Below are 24,427 nucleotides of genomic sequence, written 5' to 3'. Positions count from 1 at the left end.
TTGTTCATTTTTCGATGATAACAGGGTGGGCACCTCATGCATCTATCAAAATGAGAGAAAATATTGAATTGCACTCTACATCAATAGGAATTGACACCGTGTAATGCAACGAGAGTACAAGAGGCAACCCTCATTATCTAGACATGAACAGTAATGCAAGATGTTGATGGCGATGGAAGGAGATACTGAATTCAGATCTCCAAAGCCTCATCGAAAGAGCAAATACATCATCTAAACCTTTGTACTCTTCTTTTTGTTTAGTCTGGCTTATGTTGGCTCAGTCCGAAGTCATATCTATATATCAAAAGGGTTGTACAATATGGAGAGGACAATGTTCATTACCTCCTCATTTTCTATGGGGACAAAGAAAAGGTTCAAACTCTTACAAAACAGTCTTGTTGTACATTTGTATCTACATCTAAATAAGATGAAAGAGATTACTCCTATTGTTGGGTTCCAAAGAACTAGGGCGTCATGTTGAAGCTTACAATTGCAAATAATGTTTGGAATAAATAAATAACAAAAACTTATACTAAAAATATAATACTATTATATAATTTGGTCAATCGGTCTATATATGAGAAAGCAATACAAAGAAAATATTGAAGGTGTTGAGAAAAAAATCTCTCCCTAAACAAAACTCTTAAATGACTACATTCTGGATGTTATTATGGTCTTTTGTTAAGAGAAGAGAGTTATTCAATTTATAGAGTTTCAAGCTTTTCCTCAAAAAAGGAATAACAAATATGGAAGAGAATTATATTTTCCTTGTAGAAAATAACAAAAGCAGTTATGATAATGCTAATGTGGTTAGAAAATCAAGACAAAACCTTACTATCTAGGTACAAATGAGAGATCACTAAAGATAAAGCAGCTTCTTGACTGAGCAAAAAATTATTATTTTATTGTATAATGAGAGAATAATATAAGAATACTAAACACGAAAGGAAGAAAATAATATGGAAAATCGAATGTAGAAAGTATTACTCCCTCTGTTTAAAAAAGAATGACCTCCTTTCCTTTTTAGTCTGTTTAAAAAAGAATGACCTCTTTCCTTTTTTGGTAATATTTTAATATCAGCTTTCCAGGTGGCATGTTTAAAGCCACAAGATTGAAGGGCAATTTAGTACATTTGACATAACTTTAATTTAGGACCACAAGATTCAAAAGTCTTTTTTATTTTCTAAAATCTTGTGCCAAGTCAAACCAGGTCACTCTTTGTGAAACGGAGGGAGTATTTCAGTTCTCTTCAAATGTGTCTTTCACAAGGGGGAAGAATACACCTTTATAGGACAAACAATTCATCCGCTTACAACCTTTAAAAATGTGTCAGTACTATATTTAAGAAATACATTAAATAGATTCATGTACGTTAGGGAGTTAATTGAATGAAATATCTACAATTGAACGACTTCATAACACTTTTCCTTGGATGTTTATAGATAATGTGTCTCTTCAAATTTTACTAGGAAAAAGCCTAGTGAAGAAAAAAAGTACACATATCTTGTTATACGTCTTGTGTGTTGCCTCAGTAAATACCTTATCAGGAAACTCTAGTAGGACAAAACTTTGATGAAGGGAAAAAGAGTACTTTGCGTATTTTAATCCTCTCGATGAAAACTTTATTTGATACTCCTTCCGTCCCTTTTTATATGTCATTTATTTCTATAAATAGCTGGACCACAATACTTGTCATTTTATAAAATTTATGCATAAGTTACCATATTTTGCATATTATACCCTTGATAGAGTAGTTAATTAATCTTGAAAATGTATTCATCATTTATTATAAAGTTGACTTAAGAAAACATTATATAAGGGTAGAAGGGTAAAGTTACATCATTTCTTAATGCAAGTGCAAAGTAAAAATGTGACATATAAAAAGGGACGGAGGAGTATCTCGGAGACGAGAATTCCAGTCTTATATCTTAGCTTCTGAAATATTGACATTGACAATGTCTTAGTAAACAAAACTGAAATATTATTACTCGAATGAATCTGTTGAACATCTACCTCACTATTTTGTTGAAGATCACGTGTGAAAAAGAGCTAAGGTGATATATATTTTGTTTGGTCTCCTTTGATATATCCTTCCCTTCAATTGAGATATGCAAGAATCATTATTTTTATATAATATTATTGGAATCTTTGTTTACACAGAAAGACCACATAATTGCAAAATATGTTGAGTCATTGATCTCAACCATACACACTTTTGATTGACTTTATGAATGACCATTATTTCTGCGTGATTTGAAGAAGTGACAACTATTGTTTACTTCATTGATAGTCATGATGTCGTTGTACCTACACATGTGAATAAATAGCCTTTGAGGTTGAATTTTGTGTGGTTAGACAAATATCCTTTTCATGCCCCAAAATCGGGTCATGATGACGTCCACTACAACCCACCGAGTGGACAAACCTAAACTCAAATAACAAGATGCGGAAGACACAGTTTATGCAAAAACAATAATAATAAGTGGAAGACTAGAATAATATAGAGAAAAAGGTTCATATCATATATATCTGTAGTGCAAAATGTAGAAAATAGGCCCAAAAGTGACCAAATAGCAAAGTAACACAAGATACCAATCCCCGGAATCTAGTGTCAGCTATACGAAAGCTACTACGAACAGAAAGCTATAAGTATATATAGAAAACTGTGTAACGACCCGTTAGATTATTTTGAGTACTAGAACTATTTTGACACTTCCCGTAAATTCTAAATGGGCATTTTGAACTATTCGTAACTATAATTATATACCTAGTGGGGTAATTTTAATAATTAATTTAGTTGGTGGTTAAGAAAATAGCATTAAAATTAGTAATGGGCCACTTCCACTACTTTTATAATTAGTCATGTCTAATAATTAGGGTTGTAAATATTGTAGAAGAATGAAAGAGAAAATAGATGATCGGCTACGAAAACCAAGTTGCAACGAGCGCTTCAGGCGAGCAAAGTTTTTCAGCTTTCAATATTAGATCGTTGCGTATATAAACAGATTATTATATTGTTAGAATAAATAGGTGAATTGCTATTTCTTTTTGCACCCACACGAATTTGATTGGAAAAATTGAAACCAAAAGTTGTGGGGGATAAGACCTGAAGGTCGTCATTGTTTAATGATCAACTTCTTTTCCATTTGAGAAATTGAAATTTGGAAAGATGCTCAGGTGGTTTATACGTATGCATGGATGGTTGTTTGATTTTCTTCTGTTCAAGTTATTGTATGTAAATTGATGATAATTTGGGGGTCCTCTTCTATTTTATTGTTACAATTGTTTTACAAAATCAAGTTTTGACACTATTATTATTATATATAACTAAATATTAGGTGTATTGTATTATATAAATACCATTATAGTTATGTTATTTGGAGGAGCTAAAATTTAACCCTAGGCTTAAATTTAAGAAATATGGAATTTGACCTATTAATGAAAATCATGTTTGAAACTTCATTATAGAATTGAGCTCGTTTACCTAAATGTTATGCATATATGATAGATTGGGAACATTAGGAGGAATTGAGGAAAGAAAAGCATTGGGGAATTAACTTGCTTGACTTCGGCTCTTCGGTGGAGGTAGGCTATGGTTTATTCTATGTGACAGATAAACTCTTAATAGTGATTGATAGTCATTGAATAATATTGTGAAGTTTTCTATGTACTTGGTTGTTGTGGTTTGGATAATTCATGTGTTGTTGTGAGTGGTCTGTAATCCCAAGACCGCGAAATCCATAATCGTGAACTTGTTCTATTAAAGTGATGTCTCGAATAAAGAAGGCTTAATAAAATATTGTGAGGGAAGCGGAAAGAAATTATCAAGAATGACAAATGAAGTAAAAATATATTTGGATCGGGTGCCACGAGTCGGCACGATATAATATGATCGGGTGTCACGTTCTGACACGATATTATTGAATCGCGTGTCACATTCCGATACGGTATTATTGGATCGGTGTCACATTCCGACACGTTATTATTGGATAGGGTGTTCGTTCCGATACGATATTATTGGATCGGGTGTCACGTTCCGGCAGGTAACATTAAAGGAAAACATATTGAATTAACTTAATGCACTCAATCTCAAAGAACTCATTTCCCAAATGAGCGTGGTGTGGAGGCATGAGTCCTCGTGTATGTGTGTCTTGGTATTGTGACTGATTAAGTATTTGCTTCAACGTTGTTGTCACTTGTTCATGTTGTTCGTTGCTTGCCACTTGTTAAGTGTTATAGTTGATTTCATGTTATTACTTTATGCATATTACTTTCTATTTTGAGTCGGTCGATGATACCCTGTACTAATCCCTACTTGTCGTTTCTTCGTTTTCCTTTTGTGGAGTGCAGCGAGTGTACCAACGACTTTGACTTGCCCTCAGCTCTAGCCAATCAACAACATATCAGCTTCCATAGTGAGCTATTCATTCGAGCTCGTGTTGGATTCTCTCGGTCATGGCAGGATGTCCTTAGTTTTCGAACACAGACTATTTTATTCATTTATTTTAGTGTCCTGATACTCTTAGACTTAGTATTTGGAGATTAGATATCCTTGATGTGATGACTTTCAGATTTTGGGAAATGCCATTTAATATATGTTAGTGGATTTGTCTTTCGTACATTAATAAGATTTAAGCTTCTGCATTATGGTTAGTATTTCGTAAGATGAACAATAAATATAAATTAGGGTTGAATTCATTGGTTCTCCCACCTAGGAGGTTGTAACAACCTGTTTCTATTGTTAGGGAAAAGCCGTTGGGGAAAAAATTGGATCCGGCTCCTCTCCATTTCTCTTCTCTCCATTTCCCCCAAGTTCTAGCTTGGATTGGAGACATATGTCATAGTTTAGAATTAATGGTTGAGATCTAATTAATTAAAGCAAAGTCCTAACCATAGTTATTTACTTTCATATATTTGTTTCTTAAATATCTTTGCTATCCAGTATATTTTTCCTAAATATATTTAAAACTTTTCTTTACTGCCCTGCATACATATTTAAAACTTATACTAAATATATTTACTTTTTTGAAAAAATATTATAATAAATTTAAACGTTTTTATTAATTCTAATAGAGTATTAAGAGCTACACTGTCTATAGAGCAATATGGACACAATTTTGCAATTCATTATATTTTCCCTAAATATATTAAAAGTTTATTTTACTCCTAAATTTAGAAAAAAACGTCAGGTAACAATTTTTAATTTTTAATTTGGTAAATATTATTTAAGAAATGGAAAACGTTAGGGAAAAAGGTAAAAAAAATCAGCAAAAAATTACTCAAGTAATTAAGAAAAGAAATTCTTTTAAATATATTTAGGAAAAATATAAAGTAAATCTACAATTGTTGGATTGTAGATTTAAAGCAAATATATGGAAGTAAATAACTATGGTTAGGACTTTACTTTAATTAATTAGATCTCAACTATTAACTCTAAACTATGACATGTGTCTCCAATCCAAGCTAGAAGTTGGGGAAAATGGAGAGAAGAGAAATGGAGAGGAGCCGGATCTGAAAAAATTGGGGCTAGAAAACTTTTGTGTAGTGAATTGAAAATTCCTAGCCTAGTCCAAATTTGGATGAAATCTGAGTCATGCAGGTCTAGGGAAATCTGGAAATGAATGAGAGATTAAATAATGAATTTGATTACATGAGTGGATAAAAAACACGTTAGGTAGCCTGTACGGCTTTATGAAATCAAATTCGGGTGAGTAAAACTCCCGAAATTCACCTTAGTGTGAACAGGTAGTTTTTGCACGTCAAGGGTTGAAGGTGTGTTGTGAAATGGGGGTTTGAAAGTCTAATTCCGAAGTTCTGCCTTGGTGCAAGGCGCCATGGCGGGATTTATTCCGCTATGGCAGGGCCGCTGTGGCGGGATGGGGTCTGCCGTAGCAGCCCAGTCGCGAATTAAGTCGGGATTAAACCCCAAACATGTTCTTATTTTGCAATTTTTGTTCTTGAGAGCTATGAAATGACCCAGGGAAAGTTCTTGACAGTTTTCCACCTCTTCTAGCGCGAAAGGTAAGGTTTTTACTCCCCTAATTTGTTTTTCAATCTGTAGAACTTAGACTCTTGGGTGATTATCATTGGGGTGGGTTTTGACCTGAAACTAATGATGGAAAAAGCCGTAAGTTGGGTATCGGGATCTTGGATTTGGCCTAGGGTTGATAATTTTGATTGTAATCAGGGTAATTAGGACTCGTTTATTGATCCTTGCATTAATTTGTTGTTTTAAGACCACGAACAAGCGGAAAGAATCCAAAAAGGGAAGATTCAAGTACTTTAGAGGAATTCAAGCTTGGTTTCGAGGTAGGTGATAATTTGATTTCATGTTTGTGTGACGTATGTTGGTAGTTGCTTCATTGTAATGCATGTATGTATGTGAATGAAGCACTACTGATCAAACCTAATGAAATGAGAATGAATGAACAAATGTATGCCATCATTCAACACTTGATTGTATGATTATGCGTATGTACATTATGAGTGTGAATGTGATTGTGGTTGTGTTGATTGGATCGGGTGTCACGTTTCGACACATACATTAGATCGGGTGTCACCTTTCGACACATATATTGGATTGGGTGTCACGTTCCGACACACTAATTGGGATTGAGTGTCACGTTCCGACACACTAACAGTTTGAGTATGGGTTTCATGATAGGACCATTAAATTGTCATATCTACTTGTTATTGAGAATGAGAAATTGTACATTGCTCCTGAAATGATAATCGATGTGTGTGTATATATATATATATATATAAATTCTGTACATGTCATGCTTACTATGTTGTGACTGCCTATATATGTTTCACTTACTGGAATAGCTGCATGATCCTACAAGTACACTGTGATTGTGTACTGATACTACACTTTCTCATTCTTTGTTGAGTACAGAGTATCTTCAGGCGGCTATTGATAGACCTCAGCTAGGAGATCAGTGATTGAGACCAGATTTCAAGGGGATCCATTTCTTTCAGGCTGTCATGGAGTCCTTCCTAATGTTTAGTCCATTTCCTTCGGACTTAGACTATTTAGATACTTCTTATGTAAGTTGGGGTTGTACCCCGTTTTCTTAGACTTGTTGCACTTTATATGTTTTGGTACAATGATTTTCAGGTTCTAGGGGTTAAACTTTTGTGGTAGTTTGGTTAGTTATTTATTTAAACCTTAGGAGTTTATGGGAACTCTATATAATTTCTGCATTTAAACCCGCTTCTATATCTTTAAATGCCTATCTTTTAATTAAGTTGTGTGGTTGGGTTGTAGTAGTGGTTCTCCCACCGGAGGGTTAATATAGGCGAATCACGACGATCTGGGTCGTGACAAAGTTGGTATCAAAGCCCTAAGTTCGTTGATTTCCTTGTACCAAAATGAGTCTAATAGAGTCTTGTGGAATGGTTCAGAGACATCTGTACCTTTCTTTGAGAGGCTATAAGACTTTAGGAAATCACTTTGTTTATACTCTTTTCGTGTTATGACTTGATTCCAATTGGTATCTGGTGATCCAAATTGGTATCGAATCTTCTTCCAACTTCTGTCCGCAGATGGTTAACACTCGTTTCAATGGCGTCAGGTGCGTAGCTCCCGTCAATGTGTCAGCTAAGGTTATATATTCCATTTGGGCTAGGAAACTGCTGGCGCTGGGTTGTTTGACATATTTGGCTCTTATTCAGAATGTTGAGGTTGAGTCTCTCTCTATTGAGTCAATTCCAGTTTTATAGAAGTGTTTCCTACTGATATGCCTTGTATGCCTCCAGATAGATATATAGATTTCTGTATTGATTTGGAACCTGATACCCGCCCCATTTTCGTTCCGCCGTATCGCATGGCTCCAGTGGAATTGAGAGAGCTTAAGGCTTAAATTCAGGAGCTTCTTGATAAAGGGTTCATTCATCCTAGTGCTTCCCCATGGGGTGCTCCTGTCTTGTTTGTTAAGAAAAAAAATGGTAGTATAAGGATGCGTATAGACTACCGGCAGTTGAATAGGGTCACCATTCGAAATAAGTATCCGCTTCCTTTGATAGATGATCTTTTTGACCAGTTGGAAGGTGAGTCAGTTTTCTCTAAGATTGATCTAAGGTCTGGTTACCATCATTTAAAGATTAGGCCTGAGGATGTACCAAAAACGGCATTTAGGACCCCTATGGGCACTAGGAGGTTTTAGTGATGTCGTTTGGATTGACAAATGCACCTGCAGCCTTCATGAGTTTGATGAATGACGTGTTTAAACCATTCCTGGATTCTTTTGTTACTGTCTATTGATGACATTTTGATGTATTCAAAGAGTAAGGAAGAGCATGTTGACCATCTTTGTATAAATTTGGGTGTCCTTGGGAAACAAATGTTGTATGCCAAAATTTCCAAGTGTGAGTTCTGGTTGGATTCAATTAACTTCTTAGGCATGTAGTTTCAAGAAAAGGGGTAATGGTAGATCCCTAAAAGATTGAAGCGGTTAAGAATTGGGTCTGGCCTAGCTCTGTGACTGAAGTTAGGAGTTTTGTGGGGGCTAGCTAGCTACTATCATCGATTTGTGTAAAAGTTTGCTACGATTGTCACGCATTTGACAAGGCTGACTAAGAAGGAGGTACCTTTCGAATGGACCAAAAAATGTGAAGAGAGCTTTCAAAAGCTCAAGACTCTTCTGACCACAACACTTATTCTGGCACTACCAGTGGAAGGTAAAGATTTCACTGTTTATTGTGATGCTTCACATTCGGGTTTGTGTGTTGTGTTGATGTAGGATAAGAATGTTATAACTTACGCATTGCGGAAGTTGAAAGTGCATGAGAGAAACTACCCGACACATGATTTGGATTTGGCAGCGATAATGTTTGCTCTTAAGATCTGGCGGCATTACCTTTATGGTGTCACGTGTGAAGTGTTTACTGATCATCGTAGTCTGCAACATGTATTCACTCAAAAGGATCTAAATCTGAGACATCGAAGGTGGATGGAGTTACTTAAAGATTATGATGTCACCATTTAGTATCATCCGGGTAAGGCTAATGTGGTGGCAGACGCACTAAATCGAAAGGCGGTAAGCCTGGGTAGTCTAGCTTGTTTGGGTGTATCCAAGCGATCGTTGGCCAAGGATATTCTGACTTTGGAGTCTAACTTCATGCAGCTGGGCATCTTAGAGAAATGTGGGGTGTTAGCTAGCATTGAGGTTAGAACCACATTCATTGAAGGGATAATGGCCAAATAGTTTAAGGATGAGAATTTGAATGAGCTTAGAAAGAAGACATTGTCTGGTAAGGCACAAAATATGATTCTTGATATGGGAGGTGTGCTTAGTTTTAAGGGAAGAATTTGTGTTCCCCGAGTGGATGACTTGATTTAACAGATGTTGACAAAATCCCATGGTTCACTGTATTCCATTCATTTGGGTTTGACCAAGATGTACCGAGATTTGAAGCGATTATATTGGTGGCATGGTATGAAGAAAGACATAGCTGAGTTTGTGGTTAAGTGCCAAAACTATGAGAATGTAAAGTATGAGCATCAAAGGGCTGCATACTTGCTTCAGAGAATGCTAATTTTGGAATGGAAGTGGTAAAAGATAGCTATGGATTTTGTGGTTGGTCTCCCCAAGACTTTGGGGAAGTTTGATTCTATTTGGGTACTGGTTGACAAATTGACTAAGTTAGCCCTTTTTATTCCAGTCATAATAGACTATAATGCTCAGCAGTTGGCTAAAGTTTATGTGAAAGTGATAGTGAGGCTGCACAGGGTGCCATTTTCTATTATCTCAGATCGTGGTACGCAGTTAGCATCCAAGTTCTAAGGAAATTGCATGACGAGTTGGGAACTCAACTCACTTTTAGTACAACTTTCCATCCACAGACGGATGGCCAATCAGAGAGAACGATTCAAGTGTTAGAGGACATATGTGATTGATTTTGGGGCACATTGGGATAAGTTCCTACCGTTCTGTGAGTTCTCCTATAATAATAGTTTCCACTCCAACATTGAAATGGCACCGTTCGAGGCACTTTATGGGAGGGGATGTAGATCACCCATAGGGTGGTTTGAGGCTAGAGATGTGAAACCTTTGGAGTGGATTTGGTGAAAGATGCTCAGGATAAAGTGAGAAGTATCCAATCTAAGCTTTTCTAACAGCCTAGAGTCGACAGAAAAAGTATGCGGACCGTAAGGTAAGGGACATGGCCTTTCAGGCTGGAGAGCAAGTTCTTCTAAAAACGTCACCCATAAAGGGAGTAATGCGATTCGGTAAGAAGGGCAAGATTAGTCCTCGATACATTGGTCCATTTGAGATTCTTGACTATGTAGGGCCAGTGGCTTATAGATTGGCCTTACCTCCTAGCTTATCCGGAGTTCATCTAGTGTTTCATGTGTCCATGTTGAAGAAGTATCATGGCAACAGAGATTACATCATAAAGTAGGACTCAGTGGTGTTAGACAAAGACCTTCAGTATGAAGAGGAACCGATTGCAATTCTTGATCATGATGTCTGAAAGCCGATTACCAAGGAGATTAAGTGTATGAAAGTTCAATGGAAGCATCATCCAGTCGAGGAAGCTACTTGGGAAACTGAGAAGGACATGCGAGACAGTATCCCCAATTGTTCAACGATTCAAGTACTACTCTACCCTTACTTTAGCCAGTCTTTCCTAGCTGATCAATCGGGGTCGAGTGATGGGTAAATTGGTATCTATTGTAACGACCTGTTTCTTTCGTTAGGGAAAAGCCATTGGGGAAAGAATTCGGGCCAAAAAACTTTTGAGTAGTGACTTGAAAATTCCTAGCCTAGTACAGATTTGGACGAAATCTGAGTTATGTAGGTCTAGGGAAATCTGGTAATGAATGAGAGATTGAATAATGAATTTGGTTACATGAGTGGATATCGTAGACGTTAGGGAGCCCGTACGGATTTACGGAATCAAATTCGGGTGAGTAGAACTCCCAAAACTGACCTTAGCGTGAACGGGTAGTTTGAACGTCAAGGGTTGAATGTGTGTTGTGAAATGTGGGTTTGAAACTCTGATTCCGATGTTATGTCTCCGTGCAAGCCGCCATGGCCAAGATGGGGCCGCTGTGGCAGGATGTGGTCCGTCAAAGCGGCCCAGTAACAAATTAAGTAGGGATTAAACCCTAAAAACATTCTTATTCTGCAATTTTTGTTCTTGAGAGCTAAGAAACAACCTAGGGCAAGTTCTTGATAGTTTTTCACCCCTTCTAGCATGAAAGGTAAGGTTTTTACTCCCCTAATCCATTTTTTGATCCGTAGAACTTAGATTCTTGGGTGATTATTATTGGGGGAGGGTTTTGACCTGAAACTAATGGTGGAAAAAACCCTAAGTTGGGTATTGGGATCTTGGGTTTGGCCTAGGGTTGATAATTTTGATTGTAATCCAGATAATTACACCTCGTTTATTGATCCTTGCATTAATTTGTTGGTTTTAGACCACGAACAAGCGGAAAGAATCTGGAAAGGGAAGATTCAAGTATCTTAGGGGGGATTCAAGCTTGGTTTCGAGGCAGGTGATGGTTTGATTTCATGTTTGTGTAATGTATATTGATAATTTCTTTATTGTAATGCATGTATGTGAATGAAACACTATTGATCAAACCTAATTAAATGAGTATAAATGAACAAATGTATGCCATGATTCAACACTTGATTGTACAATTATGAGTATGTACATTATGTGTGTAAATATGATTGTTGTTGTGTTGATTGGATCGTGTGTCACGTTTTGACACACATTGGATCGGGTGTGACGTTCTAACACACTAATTGGGATCGGGTGTCACGTTCCGGCACACTAACAGTTTGGGTATGGGTTCCATGAGAGGACCATTGAATTGTCATATCTATTTGTTATTGAGAATGTGGAATTGTACATTGCTCCTAAAATGATGACTGATGTATATATATTTTGTACATGTCATGTTTACTATGTTGTGACTGCATATATATGTTTCACTTACTGGAATAGCCGTGTGATCCGACCAGTGTACTGTGGTTGTGTATTGATATGACACTTGCTCATTCTTTGTTAAGTATAGGGCATCTTCAAGCGACTATTGATAGACCTCAGTTAGGAGATCAGTGATCGAGACCAAATTTCAAGGTTGAGCAAGTTCTTTCAGGCTGCCATGGAGTCCTTCCTATTTTTTAGTCCATTTCCTTCAGACTTAGTATATTTACATATTTCTTATATTAGTTGGGGTTATACTCCATTTTCTTAGACTTGTTGCACTTTAGATGTTTTGGTACAATGACTTTCAGGTTTTAGGGGTTAAACTTCCGCGTTAGTTTGGTTTGTTATTTATTTAAACCTTTGGAGTTTATGGGAACTCCGTATAATTTATGCATTTAAACCTGCTTAAGTTATGCGGTTGGATTGTAGTAGTGGTTCTCCCACCAGAGGGTTAGTGTGGGTGTCAAGCACGACGGTTTGGGTCACGACAAAGTTGGTATCAGAGCCCTAGGTTCGTTGATCTCGTTGTACCAAAACGAGTCTAGTAGAGTCTCTTGGAACGGTACAAAGACATTTGTACCTTTCTTTGAGAGGCTACAAGACTTTAGGAAATCTCTTTGTTTCTACTATTTTCATGCTATGACTTAATTCCAATTGGTATCTAATATTCTTCCTACTTCTGTCCGCAGATGGTTAACACTCATTTCAACGGCGTCAGGCCTGTAGCTCCCGTCAATAAGTCAGCTAAGGTCATATCTTTCATTCGAGTTTGGAAAGTGGTAGGGCATGGTTGTTTTTCATATTTGGCTCATATTCGGGATGTTGAGGTTGAGTTTCCCTCTATTGAGTCTATTCCTGTGGTGTCAGAATTTAGAGAAGTGTTACCTACTGATTTTCCTGGTATGCCTTCGGATAGAGATATAGATTTCTGCATTGATTTGGAACGTGATACCTGCCACATTTCCATCCCTCTGTATCGCATGACTACGGTGGAATTGAGAGAGCTTAAGGTTCAAATCCAGGAGCTTTTTGATAAAAGGTTCATTCGGCCTAGTGCTTCCCCATTGGATGCTCCTATCTTGTTTGTTAAGGAAAAAATGGTAGTATGAGGATGTGTATAGACTACCGACAGTTGAATAGGGTCACCATTCGAAATAAGTATCTGCGGCCTCGGATAGATGATCTTTTTGACCAGTTGCAGGGTGCGTCAATTTTCTCTAAGATTGATCTAAGGTCTAGTTACCATCAGTTAAAGATTAGGACTGAGGATGTCCCAAAAAGGCATTTAGGACCCGTTATGGGCACTATGAGTATTTAGTGATGTAGTTTGGATTGACCAATGGACATGCATCCTTCATTAATTTGATGAATGGTGTGTTTAAACCATTCCTAGGTTCTTTTGTTATTATCTTTATTGATGAAATTTTGGTGTATTCAAGAGTAAGGAAGAGCATGTTGACCATCTTCGTATAGTTTTGGGTGTCCTTGGGAAACAAAAGTTGTATGCCAAAATTTCCAAGTGTGAGTTCTAGTTAGATTCAATTGCCTTTTTGGGGAATGTAGTTTCAAGGAAAGGGGTAATGGTAGATCCCCAAAAGATTGAAGCGGTTAAGAATTGGGTCCGACCTAGCTCTGTGACTGAAGTTAAGAATTTTGTGGGGCTTGCTAGCTACTATCGTCGGTTTGTAAAAAAATTTGCTTCTATTGCCACGCATTTGACAAGGCTTACTAAGAATGAGGTACCTTTTGAATGGACCGAAAAATGTGAAGAGAGCTTTCAAAATTTCAAGACTCTTCTGACCACAACACCTATTCGGGCACTACCGGTGGAAGGTAAAAATTTCACTATTTATTGTGATGCTTCACATTTGGGTTTGGGTGCTGTGTTGATGCATGATAAGAATGTTATAGCTTAAGCATCGCTGCAATTGAAGGTGCATGAGAAACAACCCGACACATAATTTGTAGTTGGTAGCGATAGTGTTTGCACTTACGATCTGGCGACATTACCTTTATGGTGTCAAGTGTGAGGTGTTTACTAATCATCATAGTCTGCAACATGTGGAGTCACGTTTCGACATGTATATTGTATCGGATGTCACGTTTCGACACACTAATTGGGATCGGGTGTCACATTTCGGCACACTAACAGTTTGGGTGTGGATTCCATGAGAGGACCATTGAAATGTCATATCTACTTGTTATTGAGAATGGGGAATTGTATATTGCTCCTGAAATGATAACCGATGTGTATATATATTCTGTACATGTCATGTTTACTACGTTGTGACTGCTTATAAATGCTTCACTTACTGGAATAGCCGTGTGATCCTACTAGTACACTGTGGTTGTGTACTGATACTGCACTTGCTTGTTTTTTTGTTGAGTACACAGCATCTTCAGGCGGCTACTGATATACCTCAGCTAGGAGATCAGTGATCGAGACCGAATTTCAAGGGTGAGCCAGTTCTTTTAAGCTGCCATGGAGTCCTTCCTATTGTTTAGTCCATTTCCTTCGAACTTAGACTATTTAGATATTTCTTATATTAGTTGGGGTTGTACCCTATTTTCTTTGAATTGTTGTACTTTAGATTTTTTGGTATAATGACTTTCAGGTTCTAGGGGTTAAACTTTCCCGTTAGTTTGGTTAGTTATTTATTTAAACCTTTGGAGTTTATAGGAACTCTATATAATTTCTGCATTTAAACCTGTTTTTGTATCTTTAAATGCCTATCTTTTTGTTAATTTGTGTGGTTGGGTTGTAGTAGTGGTTCTCCCACCGAAGGGTTAGTGTGGGTGCCAATCACGACGGTCTGGGTCATGACGGAGGTTAAGTGTGGGTGTCACTCATGACTCGTTTTGGGTTGTGACAAACTGACTAATCCAAAATACAAAATGAGAGTCAGTACAAAAAGAAGGACAACAACAAGTCTTTGAACGTCGAGAGCTCACCTTAAATATGAGTCTATGACCACCACGGGAAATCCAATGCTTACTGAGGGTGGCCCGAACTGGGAGCTGCATCAGAAAAAAGATGCAAAAATGCAGTATGAGTACCAAAACACGGTATATTCAATTGCCATCATAGACCGACCGAGCTTAGAAAGATCAAATATGTATATAAGAAGATTGATGATACTAGCAAGTGAATGGAGCTAAGACACACTAACCTTATGATAGAGAACAAGCAGAAAATAGCAAGTTTCAATCACAAGTTACACACAAACCACAAGACAATCAATATAGTCAAAGGCCAACTCACACGATGATACAATGTAAAACTTCAAGTAGGAAGAGCCATAAGAACGCAAGAAACATTGAGCCGCCTAGAATGATACCTCAAGCTTAACTGAATGTCAATAATCCGGATAGATGTATTCACGGACCGCCCGCAATGACTCGTCGAGCTTACCCATAATTACGATATATGTATCAACGGACCGTCTGAGATGATACTTCGAGATTATAAACAATGTAAATCTAAATGATAGATTATAGCCTGAGCCTAAGCCAATAGGCCGCCTGGAATGGTATATCGAGATCATTAGAGCAAAAGCATTTTGAAAGGTGTGTAAATCAAGAAAAGTTGGGGTTTTAGGGCAAACTGGGTTTCAAGAACTTCCAACTCATTAAGAACAAATTCAATTCACAAACCAAGTCATTTCCGTTGAAAATCGTTCAAGTAATAAATCCTCAAAAATACTATCACAATCAAATCATGCCATACACACAGATCCGGGTAGGATACCCGTCACACCACGAGAGTACTAACCTGGAACTCCTGCCAATCCAAGCTTACGGCCTCAAGCCCAACAGTTTAATAGACAATCAAAAATCACAACTCAAGGATCCACACCACCTTATATCTATATTATTTTTCTTTCTCTCTAAAATTGGGTAACACCTTTCTAAATGGTTATAAGAACACTTTTAGCATATTAACTAATATTTTTTTCTTTAATCTTTGAAAATTTTCAAACATGTCACATTGAAATTTTCTAACAAAAAAATTATCACCATAAATTTTTAAAAATAATCAAATCAGATGTTTATATTAAAACAAGTAGTAGTGGATGATATAATATACAATCAACGAGTTTAATCGGTCTCAATACCTTCGACATGAAATATAGCTCTCTGTATATATATAACTCCAAACATTGCAGCAAAATGCAAGTACCATTTATTTTTCCTTTCGAATTTTCAATTTTCTACCTCTTAGTTACAATTATTGGGAGACCCCAAGTTAATTTTTTTTGTTGGTTTAAGATATTTGGATCCTTACAATAGTGCATTCTTAATCCAATTACACTTGTTAACATTATTGTGTACATTTATTTTTGGTCGGAAAAAGATGGAAAATATTGCAGGATGAAAAACGGACAATGAATTGTTGGGACGAGTTGCTACAACCGTCTAAGAAAACATCTCCCGTCCCAAATTATTTATCATATTTTATTTTTTAAAGTCAATTTGATTAATTTTTGGAGTTAAATAACGTTAAATTAAAATTTATATTCAAAACTCTATAAAAGTACTAGAATTTTAATTCTTCTCATCTCAATATGATTTAAATTTTTGTTTTTATCTTAGAATACTAGTATAAGCTCATGTAGTTTAATATTAAAAAATGAAACTTGACAAAGTGTTGACAAATATTTTGAGATGGAGAAAATATTTAACTTGAATTTTCTTGGAATTTGGGGGTGATTGTTTACCAATTTTCGAAGTCTTGACTTGAACAATGAATTTAATTAAACAAAAAAGGCATAAAAAAATAGAATTGGTCGTTTAAAAAAATGGAAAAAAAAAAACTGATCCAGCAAATTTTTCGGGTACATACTTACTGCAAATAAGGAAAATAAAATAGAAAACTAAATTGGTGTCAATCTGTATACCAAAAGGTTTCGGATTCGAGTCTCCTTGGATACGGAGGGATACAAATTCAGATTTAGTCAGGCTTCAATGTGGGTACCGAAACCAAAACAAATATTTAGTTTAAAAGTAGATGTAATCCATTAAATAACAATAGAAATATTTGATAATTTAATTCTAGAAATTAAAGTAACTAAAATAAATGTACTACTAATTACCACTAGAAAAATTTCTTATTCTCCTATATATGCGTGTGGATATTCAGGCGTATCAAAGTAATCCAATTCTTCATCAGTCAAGGCTTTTGTAACATCTCGCTATTTGAAAGGACTAGAAAGAGTTAGAATTGGAAAGAGTCATTTTAGGAAAGAATGAAAAATCTGGAAATTTGTTAAGTTAAGGTACGTTGAGTTTTTGGGTCAAATTCAAACGACCATAACTCATATCTTAGGATGAGTTAGGTGTGCTTTTAGATAACGTAGGAAATATCTTGAAATTATCTTTCCAACGCCGTTGAGTTTATGTTATTCCAAGTTCGTATGAGTGAGATATGTCCATTTGAAGTTGGGTTGCTGAAATAAAGAAAGTCTAATCCGGATTTTGGAAGGGTAGTGTGGTGTTTTCCATACCCAATTATTTTATTTCATTTTCAGGAGCTTAAGTGGGGTCAAATCTGAATTAAATCAGTTTTACGCATTTACCAAAACATGCTAGGGCTTGGAGAAAAGAGAAAAGAGGAGAAAAGAAAAGAAAGGTTCAAGATTCGTCAATATCGTGCAATTTTAGTTGTGGATTTCGCCAAGGATCCAATCCCATGAGGTATGTGAGACTTTCATAGCGTTGGGTTCATTCACCCATGCGCCAATCATGTTTGTTTCAGCAAATTCGTTTCTAGAAAGTTGATAGTATGATGTTCTTGAAGTTTGCTTTTGTTCTTGAGATTTGATGGGATTGTGGAGTTCTTGATGGAATCGTGTCAATTTAAGAGTTTTTTTGAGTTAGATTCTAGTGTATATATACTGGGTATTTGAATCTATAGAGGGATTTAGAAAAAGAATTGGATTTAGGCGAATTGGGGTGAGAAAACGAAGAAGGAAAGAGTCGAGCAAGTTTTGGCACGCAAGTATGCGTTGCGGACTTGCTCCCCTAATGCAAAAAAATCACCTCCGCGTCGCGGAGAAGATGCGGACTCCTCTATTTCAAAAATAAATTTCGCGATCAAATATTTAAATGCATCTCCGCATTGCGGACTTGTTTTCGGACAATGATTTCTTGATCGTTTCTCATGTTTAACTATCTAAAAACACTCCTAAACATCATGAGATCTTTTCTATCACAAATCACAATCCTTCAATCCATAAATTCAATTCAAGGAAAGTTAAGAGCCAAGTCAAGAGAAGTTCATAGAGTTTTTCAAAAGTCTTTTACAAACGTTTTAACTTCTTTTTAACACTTAAGTTTTTAGTTGAGTAAAGAATAAGAGTAGAGTTCATTTCTTCAAAGATTATACGGGAACTAAATATTCCCAAGAGTTAAATTATTTTCACATTTGAGCAATAAAGGAAACACAAATTTCCAAGAGAGCTTTTAAGCTAAGTTTTGAGTAATTATATCAAACCAAAGAAAGAGTTTTGTTTTTAAAACATATGAACTGAGTATATTTTCGGAGTAGTATTGAGCACCGATATGGGGATGCGAGTTCATAATAACTCAAGTCTCCATAAACCATGTAGCCATCATGGGTAGAAAGGATCATACTTTTTAGATGATTCCTTAGTGCTTTTTAGCATAGACTAGTCGATCCACTTAGTTAAGGCGTTCTATATGACGGCAAAGTATAACACAGTTCTGGCAGCATGGGCAAGACATTGTATCATCACTTAGGCTCATAGTGGTGGTTGTTGTTTAGAGAAACTCCCACAGTATTATATTACTTTATACGTAACTTGAGTTGTCATCTACTATTTTAAATGTTTTATATAAACTGCACCTTTATTATTGTTTTTACTTCGCATTTGAATTGAGTATTCATGAGTTGAGTAAAAGCTAAGGTAAGTGTTACTTTCAGATTCCTTTCAAGCTTATGTTATGATTAGTTTTCCCCTCAGATACTCGTGCATTCAATGTACTGATGACATTTGGCCTACATTATTTTATGATGCAGACACAGGTAACCAGGATCAGCATCCAGCACCTCATTGATCCAGTTGAGCACTCAGAGTCAGTTAGTGAGTCTCATTGCTTTCCGGAGGGTCCCTTATTATCTTATTTTTAGCATTTCGGTTGTTAGGATGATCAGGGTCTTGTCCCGACATCCCTTATTGTTTTAGAGGCTTCATAGATGAGTAGTTATAGTTTTTTAGTCTTTCCGTTTTCAGTTGTATATGTTAAGACTTGAGTTGCTATTTTGGCTAGATTAATATTTCTTAAAGATATTGCATGAGTTGTCCTTTGAGACTATTTCCTATTATTTAAGTCTTCCACTATAAGTTAAGCCAGGCCAAGGGTTCGCTTGGGGCCAACAATTGTTCTCGAGTGCCAGTCACGCCCAGGGTGTAGGCTCGGGGTGTGACAACTTTAAACGGTTCATCCAATAATGGTAGCTGCCAAATTTTTGCAGAATATAATCGTCCATCATGATCTCTCGGTGAATTTCAAACAAAATCAGGAAGAATATTTCGATTGTTATAAGAATATCTTGATGATTTTTGCATAAATTGACTTTTTTGTAATGAAACACACAACAAAGTCTTCATGTCAGATTTCTCTGCGTTCTCTTAATACATCCATTGTAGTTTTATCAAGACANATACACACCCCTAATAAATTGACTTTTTTGTAATGAAACACACAACAAAGTCTTCATGTCAGATTTCTCTGCGTTCTCTTAATACATCCATTGTAGTTTTATCAAGACATTATTCTTTCACAATCGAGTATACACTTTCTTTATCTTCACTGCTACTTTCTTCATCAAAATGAAAAGTTTTCTTATACCCAATTCGTGATCTTTCCTTGTCCAAGATTTTTTTACTATTGTCTCGTCCTTTCCATTTGGGACCTCCAACAATTGATTTGTTGAAGTTTTTACCCTTAATCGTTTTTCTCTTCAATTGAGTAAAGAAATAGTTTACATGATCATTACCTAAATTTTGGAATAAGTCAGCTGGCTCTTTGTTACCGTATAAGTTTATATACGGAATGTCATGGTATTCGATAGGCATTCCATGAATGAATTTCGTTAAACACCTTATCAGATCTTCATCCATATATTTCATCCTCATAAGTTGAAAATTATGTGAATTCCAACTTAAAAGATACAAAACAAAGAAGATGGAGAAATATTTTAAATCAAAGAAAATATATATAGAGAGTATATTTCCTAATTTGTGTAGGAAATTAATTGTAGTTGTAAAAATAAATTTGAAAAAGTTAACCGTATTGGAATGGAAAACTAATTGGAGTTGTAATTTATTTTTGGAAAACTTAACCTTATTCAAATAGGAAACTAATTGGAGTTATATTTTTCTGCCCCTTGATTTGAGTTTATGTCTCAAAAACAGCACGCGTTTGCCAATAATATTTATTTGCTAGATTTGACTAGAATTATGAAAAGAAGAAAATTAGTAGAAACTTATATGTAGAGGTCAAATAGTATTTGTAAATTTTGCTAGTTTTAGTACTCCATATGATAGTAGTAACTATTGGCGTGTAATTTTTATTATTTTAATTTAATATTTATTTACCTTTAAATTTATAATTAGTATAACAAATAAAATTGTGTTTAAAGTTCAAGATTATACGGATTATTAAAATGAGACAATATTTTACTAATGCTTTATGACTTGTGATAAAAATAATCGAAATAATTAATTAAAATAATAGTGAGTTGTAAAGCAAAATAAGCAAAAGTAAATATTATTGAGTTATCTCGAGCGAAATCATCATGAAGAAAGTAAAAGTGCATACAATATTTGTGATGAAAATCAGATATCTTGTCAGTGAGGAAAATAGGTACATTAATAACCTAATCATATATACCATTTGGCATGAATTGAATTCCTCATAATGATCATGATCAACACATTGAAGTTGTTACCATTTGGCGGATCCACGAAAGGTTTCAGATACTCGAACACCCATTAATCTCGTATCAAACTAATTATATTTTTTTTATAAAAATTTGAACGAAAGGTATAAAAATAAACAGTGAGCACTTAGGCAACAAGCAACTGCTTGGTGTAGTGGTCGCATGTGGGTACTTAAAATTGTATATTGTATCTGTTGTGGCCAGATTTGATTCCACTATGGTATTTTTACTTAAAATTGTATATTGTATCTGTTGTGGCTAAGTTTGATTCCACTATGATATTTTTTTTAATTTTATATACCAACTCTTCTTGGTGCAGCCACTTAAAATTCTAGATTCGCCACTGCAAAACCTTTTATTCTAAAAAAATAAAAGCTTATTAAACATAACAGTTAACTCTTATACAAATTTTAATTCATGTGTAGGCCTTTGAAGCTAAAATTGAGAAACAAGGATATAAAAGCTTTCCCAGTGGACATATATACTTCATGTTAGTAGTTTTCATTTGTTCTTCAATTTTGTTGTTTTTCTACTTGTTTATAAGTTTACAACTTGTCAAAATATAGGGCATTTGCTGGAAAAGTGAAGGCTTTGGACACAAGAGGCCATGCTGCAAAACTATGTATTATATTGTTCTGCTTCCTTTACTATTTGCTTCATTAGTTGGAATTTCTCGGATTGATATAGGCTTAAGTCTCCAACGAGAGTACGTGAGGGAACCCTCATTATCCAAGCATGAACAATAATGCAAGATGTTGAAGTTGTTGGAGATGGAAGGAGATATTGAATTCGGATCTCCATAGCCTCGTCGAATGAGAAAAAGTAACATCTATACCTTTGTATGTTGAACTTAACACGATGGAAAGCTCAGTAATCAACACAGAAATAACAGGGAAGGAAAGGAAGAAACAAAAACTGAAAATAGTTTGCAGGGAAAAGTTGCATACTTTATTCAATACGCTGAGAAGTTAATATAGGCTTATAGAATTTTAGGAATCCTAACCCCACTAAATAACTACTTAATTTCAGTAAACCAATTTCCCTATACTCTAGGAAAATAAATCTGCAATACTACAAACTAGGAAAAGCATTACGTGCTAACAAAATAACAACGTAACAACTAACTAGAATATAGCTACTGCCAAGACTTAGTCAGACTAGAAAAAATAGGCTGATGTTGAACGATTTTTACACCTCCTCTCGACATCAGTTGTAGTCTTAGCTATGCCTAGTTGCTAACATAAACTTTCAAACTTATTGACACTTAAGCCTTTTGTGAACAAGTCTGTAATTTGTTTCTCTGTGTTAATATGCTACAGGTTAATCTCTCCCTGTAACACCTTTTCTTTAATGAAATGGTAATGTATTTCCACATGCTTCGTCCTTGCATGAAAAATAGGATTTTCAGCCAAATTAATCGCTGACTGATTGTCACAGTACAAAGAAACTGCATAGCCAACTAGTTGATGTAAATCCTTCATCAACCGCATAAGCCATATACTTTCTTGAGTTGCGACTGCTGCTTTCTCGATACTCTGCTTCTGTTTTTGATAGCAACATTGTTGGCTGCCTTTTGTTGCACCAAGAAATTGCTCCAGCTCCAAGCTTAAACATGAAGCCAGTAGTTGAATGATGAGTGTCATGGTCTCCTGCATAGTCCGAGTTACAGTAACCAACCAACTTGCATTCTTCACCTTTCTTATACACGAGGCCATAACGAATTGTACTTTTCACATATCTTAGAATTTGATGAACAACCTCCATATGGCGCTTCTTTGGCTTGTGCATGTAGCGACTCATCACACCAACTTCAAAAGAAATATCAGGCCTAGTCTGAGATCAATAAATCAGACTACCTACCAATTATCGATACATCGTCACAGCTTCTAAATCTTTTCCTTCATGTGCACACATCTTGGCATTTGGTTCAATTGGATTTGCAATTGGCTTGCACTCCAACATTCCAAATTTCTTCAACAAGTCTCTGGAATACTTTTGCTGATAAAGAAAAATTCCTTCTTGAGTACGATCAACCTCCAAACCAAGAAAATGATTAAGCTGTCCAAGTTCTTTCATATGAAATCGCACACATAAATTTTCATTCGTTTGAACAATTTCTTCTTCATTATCGCCAGTTATAATCAAGTTGTCAACATATACTAGTACTATGGATAGATTCCCTCCATCGACTTTGAAGAACAAACTTTAATCTGCAGATGTAATAAAATTGCCACTTTGAGTTAAAAATTCAACAATTTTACTGTACCAGGCCCTTGGTGATTGCTTCAATCCATAGAGCGCCTTCCGCAGCTTACAAACATACCCAGGGTGCTTTTGATTCTGGAAACCCATTGGTTGAACCATGTAAATTTCCCGATCCAGCTCTCCATGTAAAAATGCATTATTAACATCCGTCTGCCACAAATTCCAATCCCTGCTAGCAACAAGTGCTAGTAAGACTCACACAGTTGTAAGCTTTGTCCCTAGACTAAAGTTTCATCATCATCCAAACCATATTTTTGAGTAAATCCCCGAGCTACGAAACAAGCTTTATGCCTCTTGATCAACCTATCTGTGCGGTGTTTTATTTTATAAACTCATCTGCATGATATACGTATCACATCTTTTGGCTTCGGTACTAGTTCCCAAGTTTGATTTTGTTCTAATGCGACAATCTCTTCCTCCATTGCTCTGGTCCATGCTATGTTTTGAACTGCTTCTTCAAAGCTTTTAGGTTTTTTTCCAGATTCTTCTTATATTATTACTGCATTGCATATTTGTGGTTTTGCCTCTGAACCCGTTCTGACCTTCTCGTCTCGGATTGTGGAACAACTAGTACTTCTCCTTCATTTATTTCACTGCCTTCACATGTTGGCTGGTGAACAATTGATTGCCCAAAATTATGAGTTGCGCCTTGTTCAACATTGGTGTCTTCACTTGATCGAAAATAAGTAATTTGCAACTTATTTTTTAGATCAGTTTGGTTTGGTAATATCTCCTTTTTCGTAGACCACCATGAAGAGGTTTCATCAAATACAACATGTCGTGATGTATAACACCTTACAGTTGTAGGGTCACTACATTTCCACCCTTTTCTTTGATTATCATAGCCTATAAAAATGCATTTAACAGCTTTCTTGTCCAATATTCTACATAACTGATCAGCTATAAAAACATAGCATACACATCCAAATACTCCAAATAACTGACATTAGCTTTCATATTCCACAACTTCTCAAAAGCTGAAAGAAAACCTAACCTTTGTTGAGGAAGTTTGTTGAGGACATATGACGCATTCCTCATTGCTTCTGCCCAAAATCTTCCTGGGACATTCTCGGCATGTAACATAGTGCGGCATATTTCTGCTAAATTCCTATTCTTCCTCTCTGCAATGCCATTTTGTTGTGGTGTGTAGGCACAAGTATATTGATGGCGAATTCCGCATTTCCTTAGGTATTGAGAGAACTTAACTGAGTTGTATTCCCCTCCGTTATCTGTTCTTAAACAACAAAT

The 24,427-nt window shown here is 35.9% G+C and overlaps 2 protein-coding genes and 1 pseudogene across 6 annotated transcripts in view; 2 read left to right on the top strand and 1 right to left on the bottom strand.

Annotated features, from left to right (window-relative positions):
• LOC125857072 (ATP-citrate synthase alpha chain protein 2) overlaps window positions 1–24,427 on the top strand; it is a 1,178,350-nt gene that overhangs the window by 577,215 nt on the left and 576,708 nt on the right. The window lies entirely within an intron of this gene.
• Window positions 1–24,427, top strand: part of LOC125857075 (probable lipid phosphate phosphatase 4) — a 37,155-nt gene that overhangs the window by 2,579 nt on the left and 10,149 nt on the right. For 2 of the 4 annotated variants that reach the window (XM_049536744.1, XM_049536747.1), the window contains exon 8: window positions 25–151. The exons of 1 other annotated variant lie outside the window; for it this stretch is intronic. In XM_049536744.1, coding sequence (XP_049392701.1) covers window positions 25–104 — 80 coding nt within the window. In that variant the 3' untranslated portion in view covers window positions 105–151. Of the gene's footprint in view, window positions 1–24; window positions 498–24,427 lie in introns of those variants that run through there. One more of the 4 variants, XM_049536746.1, reaches the window with a different exon arrangement.
• Window positions 17,058–20,102, bottom strand: LOC125854573 (uncharacterized; annotated as a pseudogene).

Source organism: Solanum stenotomum, chromosome 2, assembly GCF_019186545.1.
Source record: "Solanum stenotomum isolate F172 chromosome 2, ASM1918654v1, whole genome shotgun sequence".
Lineage (NCBI taxonomy): Eukaryota > Viridiplantae > Streptophyta > Magnoliopsida > Solanales > Solanaceae > Solanum > Solanum stenotomum.
The sequence above is the reverse complement of the archived record's forward strand: the minus strand, read 5'-3'. Positions and strand labels throughout refer to the sequence as shown.